General features: G+C 39.6%; 1 protein-coding gene across 5 annotated transcripts; it reads left to right on the forward strand.

Moving 5' to 3' along the window:
• Positions 1-51: 51 nt before the first annotated feature.
• Positions 52-8278, forward strand: CCDC14 (coiled-coil domain containing 14). Of its 5 annotated transcripts, none has more exons than XM_052675784.1 (13): positions 52-149; positions 388-443; positions 530-605; positions 1503-1575; positions 1669-1806; positions 1926-2165; positions 2304-2350; positions 3183-3747; positions 4229-4370; positions 4809-4888; positions 5328-5546; positions 5622-5754; positions 6988-8278. In XM_052675784.1, exons 1-13 carry the CDS (start codon positions 111-113, stop codon positions 7958-7960), a joined length of 2781 nt encoding a protein of 926 aa, XP_052531744.1. In that variant the 5' UTR covers positions 52-110; the 3' UTR covers positions 7961-8278. The 5 variants fall into 5 exon arrangements, with proteins under 5 accessions (XP_052531744.1, XP_052531743.1, XP_052531745.1 ...); XM_052675783.1 differs by having other exon boundaries at positions 58-149; positions 385-443; XM_052675785.1 differs by having other exon boundaries at positions 58-149; positions 385-443; positions 2307-2350.
• Positions 8279-9077: the final 799 nt, after the last annotated feature.

Genomic DNA, 9077 nt, shown 5'->3' on the forward strand with positions numbered 1-9077 from the left:
TAGGGGCAGCCCCGCCTCCTTCCCAACGGCCGGCAGCCGGGCGGGCGGCGGATTGGCGCGTGGGGGCGACGGCTCCTCCCCCGCGGCGGCGGCGCGGCTTGGGGGCAGCCATGGCCATGGGAAGGGCGGGCGCGGCGCGGCCATGCAAGGTGCGTGCGGGGCGGCGGGCAGGGCGGGCTGCGGCGCGGCTTTGGGGGCCGGCTGAGCCTCTGGGCTCGGCCGGGACGGTGGGGGCTCGTTGGGAGCGGAGTTAGGCTGCGGTCCCTCAGCCTCACCTCCGCTGGCCGCGTCTCGATGAGGAGCTTTCCATCCCCCCTGAAAGCAGCGGGTGAAAACGGTGCATAACGCGAAAGCGAGCGGGTGTTTGTGTGTTCCTATCACCAGCAGGCGCTGTCTTCTGGAAGGCTGACGGGAGCAGCAAAGCAAAGCAATGGAAGGAAACAGTAAGGCTCGAATCGCGGCTGCTGAACAAGTAGCTTTGGAATTATTTTTTGAAGTAGTACGAACAGTGAATTTGACCTTTTTCTAGGCTTGGCTTAAGAAAAGGATGTCGTTCTGATGTGGAGGATGCATACTGTCACTACTCCACTGATTCAGACGATCAGGTAATTTCTCTGGCTTCTTAATGCAGTCGCATCTGTTATCTAGAGAGAATGGAGACTGGAATAGAATCACAGTTGGAATTCTCAGACGTCCCCAATGAGGGCCATCCAGTCCAACTGCCCTGTAGTGAACAGGGGCACCACAGATACATCAGGTTGCCCAGGGCCTGATCCGGCCTCGCCTTGGATGTCTCCAGGGACGGGGCATCAAACACAACACCAGGCAACCTGCTCCAGTGCCTCACCACCCTCACTGTAAAAGACTTTTTCCTTATATCCGACCTAAATCTACCTTGCAACAATTGAAGAAAAAAAAAATGCCAAATTAGATACTGCTGGATGTGGTCTAGAAGAAGCTCCTTCAAAGCCACTGAGAGTATTTATACAGAGCACTGTGGATACTTGCAAATTGTCTCAGCAGTAAGTTTGCCTCTGACAGCTTGTTAAGGCATAGAACGTGTTGTGTGAACACACCTCTGCTGTTTGTACTGCCAGAAGTGTAACCATGTTATGCTTTGTGACATGAAGAATAAGTTGTATGAAAGCAATGCTGCAGCAGAGCTTTATGTGTAGCGCTGAATCGATTATTTCCAAACTTAGAAATGTACTGTAGGTAATAGTTTAACTGTAAATGGAAGCAACTCAAACAAACGCACGTGCAGTTACCAGCAAATAAAATCAAACAAATGTGCACACATGTAACAATGCAATTTAAGCTTTTTGCAAATTTTCTTGTGATTGCAAAGTGATACATTAGAAACTAAACGTTTTTACCTATGATCAATGTTTTATGATTATTTTTAAGATAACAGAGTGGGGAACAGCTCCCTCTGAAAGGGCTCTGTTTTACTGAAAACAAGCAGTGATGCTCATTTTCTGACTGAGGTATTCTGTATGCAGGTTAATACTATTCATAATGGACTTGACCGCTGTGCAGCTTTACTGAAGAATATCCTAGAAAATGAAGCTACAGGTTGTAACTATTGAGAATTTAAGTTACGTTTTTAGTTTTTGTAGGGCTGTTGTGACTTGTTTTGTTGACCAGCTTTTGTATTGAATGCAATAGGAAAGGAGGCTATCCATAAACAACCAGGGAAATCATCTGTTAAAATTACTTCCAAACCTTTCCTAACCAAAGCAAATACTCTGAAGAAGAAAGGATTGAAGAAAAGCATTACTGCTCCCCACATCCGAAAAGAAATTGGTAAGCAGATTTCCTCAGGCTTCCTTTTTTCTCGAGTAATACTGAGAGGCTCCATGCTTCTTTATTGTGTAGATGCAGCAGACAGAATAAAACACTCAGCTGAAGTTCTCTTTCTTTAGTGCCAATATTACCTAAGAAAAATCTTTCATCTACCACGCCATCTACTGAGAAAGAGCTTCCCAGTGCAGTACAGCACCAGCTGATTCGACCAACTCATGTGCCTTGCAGCCAGCAATCTCCTGTCATACGTGAGAAATTGTGTGAGCATGTGCCGACCCAGATGGCTCTGATAACTGGCCAGCCATCACAGAGCAATAATGAAATTCCTCCTGTGACTTCGTTTCCTACCTCAGATCATGGTTAGTTTGACTATCAATATAGGGCTTGCTGTTGTACTCCAAGTTTTGCCCCAGGTTGCCCTAATCTGTGACAGCATTGTTTTCTTTTAGGATATTAAAATGTTACAGATTTTAATTACCAGTTATCTGTCTCCACAGCAGACCTGTCCCTGCAGCATGCAGCTCATCCCTTATCTACTCAGGCTGTAAGTAGAAGTTTGATTTAGATTATTAATAAGCATTTGAAAATAGCACTATTTATGTATACACTGATTTGTAAGGATTTCATTGAGTTTATGTAATTCCTTCATTATGAAAAATCTCAGTCTATTTCAACCTGTACTGATGAAAGATGATGAAAAAATACTGCAGTTCAAAATGTTATGTACATGGATACCAAAGAGTAAAATGGGAGGTGTTTCAAATAGCTGTTTCTGTGTGGGGAATTCTGTAATGGACAGGGAGCATGAAAGGTGTAGGCAATTGCTCATTACTGTTCAGAATTATATTATCAGTAATGCACATAAGAATCTCTAACCAACTCCTCATTAAAGAAATTGTATCTCATATGCAGCTTTTCCTCTACTAATGATCTAAATAATTATGTCTTCAGATACTGAGTAGTATCTTAGAGCCACATTTTAAAATCTGTGTGTATTTCAGGGCATAAAATAAAAGTAATGGAGAGTACCAGCAACCACCTTGGGAAATGTGGTAATGGCCTTGCAGTTTGGAACTGGAAGGCTGTAGAGTTATCTTCCACCTGTAGGCAGTCCATGTAATTAGTGCTATCCTTGACTTTTTAGAAATACATCAGTTTAAAATATTGAGACAGAACTGTTTTCTTTTTATTTTTTCCCTGTTCTGATTTGGTTTCAAGGGATGAATAATTAGAGGAAAAAAAAAAAAAAAGCAACAGCTGCTGAGTTTTTTTTTCTTACACAACAGAGATTAAACTGCTTTAATGTTATCAGTGATGTTTAAGATCGAATGTAAATCATGTTAATTCTCTGTTTAAAATGAATCTTCTTTATGCAGGGTGTTCCTATAGACAGTGGCAATGAATGTGTGCCACAGATGGGAGAAACTGTGGTTTTCCCCATGGTTTCTGCTGCTCCCACTCCTGCACAAATACAGGCTGCCAGTTCCCTTCCTGGTGTGATGCGTTATGTAGCATCAGGTGCATCAAGTAATTCTGCAGTGCCTACATTCACCCCGCTGTCTTCTGGCAGAGAGATGATCCCAAGGCAGGAGCAACGGAGTAAAGAAGCAGACTTGATAAGGTGCATAAAAGCTCACCTGGCCCTGTTACAAACGCGTGAAATGGCAAATGGCAGGACTGAACAGAAGCTCTGTCATTGTCTGACAGCATGTAACGTCTCAAGTAATGATGGGGATGCTTCTGAAGAACACAGTGAGGATGTGGTCAGCGAAGGTGAATTGAATGTGCTTGATGTGGCCTCAGCAAGAGATGCAAACAGCCAGCAAAGCTATGTGAAGAAAGGTCTAAAACCTAGACCAGAAAGTGCAGATAAAGCAGCCCATAAAGTAAAGATGGTAAAATATCTTTTGGGAGAACTCCGAGCACTGATAGCAGACCAAGGTAAAAACATTTTCACTGTGCACTGTAGTAATTATATGAAATAATGGAAGAGTTGCACTAAGTGAGCATGCGCTTCAGTGTCTGGCATGTATGCTGTCTTGGAGTGGTGTTCCACAACTTCAGTCACTTCCTGCTTCACCATGGGGAAGTATGAGGTTACATTTTGGGTTATTGTAACGTTGTAACAGCAGGGATAGAATGGTTCTTATTTTGTATACATTGTTTTCCCGCCAAAGGGAGCAGTGTGGACAGATTATACAACAGCAATCCTACAAGGGTTGGTCTGAGAAGTGTTGGGTGGTGTTGTATCAAGATGCTGAAGCATAGCTTTCATAGTCAAGTGTTAAAGTTTCAAATAAATAAAGATAGTTGGTCAGTTTTAAATTCTTTTTTTGAAGTTTGATTTAGAAGAAAATGAGATACTATGGCATCACTTTGACTGTTCTATTACAGGTATTTCTTTTTCCCCCACCTCTTGCAGATGATTCAGAAACGTTAAGGTTGATGAATGAAATAGAAGACTGCATATCATTGCTGCCAGCTGTAGTGGGAAGTACAAACATACAGACTGAGATAGCTCTAGCTTTACAGCCTCTCAGAAGTGAAAACGCCCAGCTGCGTAGGTTAGTGATTGTATTTACTGCAAAAAGTGCCTGAAAGATCTTTGGTCTGTTCTAATTTGCATGTTCTAGCATTGCTGTGGTGTAAATGTTGTGGCCCTTTCTATTTTGTCTGTGCAGTATTAATATGTTACCGAATTGGTAATGCTGTGTTATGTTAATTAATGCATAGATGCTGAAAGAAAATATTTTAGTACATCAGTTACATCAAGATTGAGGCTTTGTCTAGGTGGTGTTAGCATATCGTTCTGTCTGAAGACTACAGTATTAACAGTATCTGGTATTGAAGAAAAATTGAAATTCAACAAAGAAGAACTAAATAAAGCTTCTTTATATTTGTAAAATGTTCTGTGATATTATATTCTTTCTAATTTAAAGTGCATTGGTTTTGAATTTATTTTGAACTTTCTGAATATGCTGTTTTTCACAACTCACGTTTAGGAAACTAAGAATCTTAAATCAGCAACTCAGGGAACAAGAGAGGAATGAGAAGACATCTGGACCGAGCTGCAACTATGAATGTAAAGTACTAGTAGAGAACAATGGTTGTTGGGGCATTTTTGTTAAGACTTTGTTTAAATTAATACAGACATATCTATATATGATTAATAACAACAGTATGTATTCTGGCCCTTAATGGCAGCTGAGCTAAGTGCTGAGGATCTAATTGTATGGCTGTGTTTGCATGGGTTGTTTTACTTGTGCAACATGGATGCCGAAACTCAGGGGTTCAGCTCCAGAACAGATTATTTTTCTTTGTGTCTGTCCTACAATGAGGATGACAGATAACTAGGAAAACTGAGAAGGAAGTTTATGTTTTATCTCTCTTCCTCAAAAGACTCCTTATCTTATCTGTAAGCTGTAGTCAGGTTACCAAGACTCCTTAAGAAACGTAATTCAGTGTAGAAATCCAAACTGTAGCACACAGCATGCTTAAAGTTGTATGTTTACTTCTGTTAGTGGCTTCTTTGCAGTCCTTGAATGTGATGCTCCACACTCAACTGAAAGAATCACTGAAAGGCCTTGAGTCACTGCAGGCTAAAAACGAAGAGCTACTGAAAATAATAGAAAGTCAAAAGGAAGAAAATAAGCATCTTGCAAAAGATATTCAGGAGAAAGAAAAGGAATTGCTTGAAAACAAACAGCAACATGATATTCATTCCACCAAGGTCAAGATTGGTACGTGTTTTAGATTTACTTACTCTTAGCATTTTTAAACTTGAGTAATTAGCTAAATTTTTCTTGGCATTTTAGAAGTGGAGGAGGCATTAGCAAGTGTGAAGAGCCTTCAGTTTAAGCTGGAAGCTTCTGAGAAGGAAAATAAGATTTTGGGCATAACGTTACGTCAGCGTGATGCAGAAGTTAACAGACTGCGTGAGTTAACCAGGTACTGAGGGTGAAGTGTTATTTTTGCTTCTTGGCATTTCAATTTTCCATACTTCAAATGATTGTTATCTTTAGTCCTACACCAGTATTTTCATGGCAGGAGGTCAGGTAGGCTGAAACCTCTCTTTATACGTACTTTTGCTACTGTAGTGCTATAATTCTATTAAAACAGATCTGTCATGTTCATGACATTAGTTCCATTTTAAAGTAAAATGCTACCTGAGGTAACTTGGGTGAAGTCTTAACACCTGTAGCAGACTGCCTGTAAGGAGCTGCATGGGGAATGCATGGATCTGAGTACTAACTGGTATTTCCCAAGCAACTTTAGAATTAGGAAACTAACTTTTGACATGAATAAAGGAGAGATTGTTCTTTTCCCTGATGCTGGTTCAGAAAAGTCTTTAATTAGAAGAACTTGCAAAAAGATCTGTCTTCAAAGCAAAACTCTTTCTGTGAGATGGAGCAGTCACTTACATAATTGTGCATGCCCTTGGATTAGATTATGCCCAGATTTTAATTATGAGTGAGGATGGGAAAATTTCTATCACCAAAAGAAGGCTATTGTTACTCAGACTCTTTTATTAGAGCTGTTGCTGTGTACTTTATTTCATCTGGTGACAAGCTTGGAGGTTCACAGAGCTTTCCATGCACCAAGTAGTGCATACATAAAATTGTCTTGGACATAACACACAGAGGAGGCTGAACTGTTTTCTGTCTTGGCAAGAGTTGATGCTGATTGGAATGACAGGATGTTTTTATTCATCATTTCAGATTCTCTAGTAGAAGTTCAGATGCATTACACCTTTCTGTGGTTATTAAATACTGACCACCAGATGGTAGTATAACAATGTCTTATTACTTCATATATATATATATATGCTATATAATGTGCACCCCCACACACACGCAGATACAAAAAGCATTACGTGTTTATTTTCTTATACAGAAAATGAGAATAATTGATTCTTTTATTGTATTTTTTCTTAAGAAACAGTGGGAGAAATAATTTGGAAAAACGAGATGCACAAGGCACGTCTTTCTGAGCTGAAGAACGAATTGGAAGAAACTTGGATCAGTTCACATCTCTATTATTATTTTATGATGCTCTGTATAGAAAGAGAATTGCAACTTTGCTGTAGTCAGATAAATCTAATGCTTTGATTTATTTTTTTTATATACAAGTTCTTGAAAAATTTGCCAAAACTATAGTTGATCTGATATTTTCCCTTAACAGAACCTTGCAGGGCAGTATGGCCAAGCTTCTGTCAGACCTCACAGCAGACAACAGTAGACCCACATCTGAAAAAGGTCTCTCGAAGTCTCTCTTGGATGACCATGAGAAACAGATGCAGCCCGATCCATGTCCTGGGAACACTTCAGTAATGACTTACCTTAAGAAGTTAGAAATGGATCATGTTTTGATAGATGCTGAGCTTCAGTTCTCAAATAAAGATGGAGAGTTACAAATGCTAAATCAAGCCTATGAAAAGTTTGCTGATGAGGGCACTAAAATAAACCATATATTCTCAGAAGAACGAGCATCAGCATCCAGAATGCTACCAACCTTACTGAAGCAAGATGCAGAAACAGCTAGTGATTCTGGGACTTTAATAGATGAACAAAACAAGTTGGATGAGACTGTTTATATTCCATTGACTAGCAGTGCCTCTAAAAAACAGCATGTCTGTGAAAGAACTAATGCACTACCTCTCATGAAAGGAGCTTGTAGGATGTTGGACTACAACTGTGAGCTCTCAAACTCCGTGCAACAGAATAGAAGTGAAGTGTCCAAGGATCCAACTATTCTGGATACATTTAGTGCTGGGTACAGCATGAAAAAGGCTATGGAAAACACACTTGAAATTACAGGGGATAAAGTGAAGTTGGGAGACAAAGTCCAAATGAGACCAAAAGGCACTTTGAGTGGAGCTGCAAAAGACTTCCCAGACAAACCAGGGCAACTTCAGTCTCATGTTCCAATGCTATTTCAGAAAGAGATATCTCAGAAAAAAGGCAGTGAAGTAGGTCATGTCAGTCATATTTCATTTGATGATATATCAGGGAAATCTGAATGGAGTGTATCTTCTTTCTCAACATTTACTTCTCGAGATGAAGAGGACTTTAAGAATGGCTTAGCAGCATTGGATGCCAATATAGCTAGGTTACAAAGAACTCTGCAAAATAGCATTATGAAACAGCAAGTGTGAGGAAACAAATTAGAATGTGCTTGCTCAGATAATTAAAATTTTTCTGAGGTGTATTAGAATGGTACTGATAGTATTTGTATTTTTTGTGTAAATGGAGCTCCTATTTGTTTTAATTATGAATGAGATTTGTTCCTCAAGCCATGGTGCTGCTTCCCTTGATGTGTGCAACTTCAAATATTTACAAATTCCTTTTTAAAAATTGATGACTTCACTTTATACTCTTTAACTGCAAAATTAATTTCTAGCACAGCATTTGATAACTCTTGATGAAACTGTTGTGCTTTTGGCAATGTTTTTTCTATTAAATGATAAACTACACTTGATGGGTTTTTGTGTGTTTTTTAAAAGTAGTAAGAACACTGAGAGATGCACTTAAGTCAATTGCAGATGTGGTAAATCTAAGACAACTTTGATTTAATTGTAACATGTATAAAATTAATTTTGTAGTTTTTTTACCTTGATTATGACCTTGTATTTTCAGAAATTAACTCCTTTCTCTAGTTTACTATGAAGGTGAGCAAACAGTAGCATCAGCATCAAAGAAGTGGATGGGCAGAACTTGTTTAGCTGCATTGCTTCTTGAGCCAGACTGGGTTTGGATTCAATATAATCCAATAATTAAGAAGTGGGAATTTAAACTGTCTTTAAATGATAAAGTCTTCTGTCTTTATTAGGTAGGCTCTTAGAGGGTTGTTGGTTGGTTTTTTCTTTTTCTTTAAAGAGGTACTTGGGAGCAGAAGGCCGATTTAATAAATTTCCTTCCCTAAAGGGATGGTAACATACATGGGTACGAAGCTCTGCAGGTAAATGCTAGGGAAGAGCAGGTAACAGAGCAGCTGTACAGGAACATGGGGAGTTGAAAATAATAGGTCAGGATCATGCTGTTCAAAGAATAAAGAAATGCAGCCACCACAACGTGGGATTTGTAGTATGTAGTAGATCCTGTAAAATACATGCAGTAGTCCTTCTCCACTTGTCATTAGAAGACTCAGTTTTCAGTTTTGAGAATTGTACTTGAAAGAAAAATAAATGGAGTGTCTGTATGAGGGCAGGAAAGGAACCATCAGCGTTCTGTTCTGCTCTACAGTTCTGTTTTGTTGTATTTTCCTTAAGGGGA

The sequence above is a fragment of the Tympanuchus pallidicinctus genome, unplaced genomic scaffold (genome assembly GCF_026119805.1).
Source record: "Tympanuchus pallidicinctus isolate F22 unplaced genomic scaffold, pur_lepc_1.0 scaffold15, whole genome shotgun sequence".
NCBI classification, from domain to species: domain Eukaryota; kingdom Metazoa; phylum Chordata; class Aves; order Galliformes; family Phasianidae; genus Tympanuchus; species Tympanuchus pallidicinctus.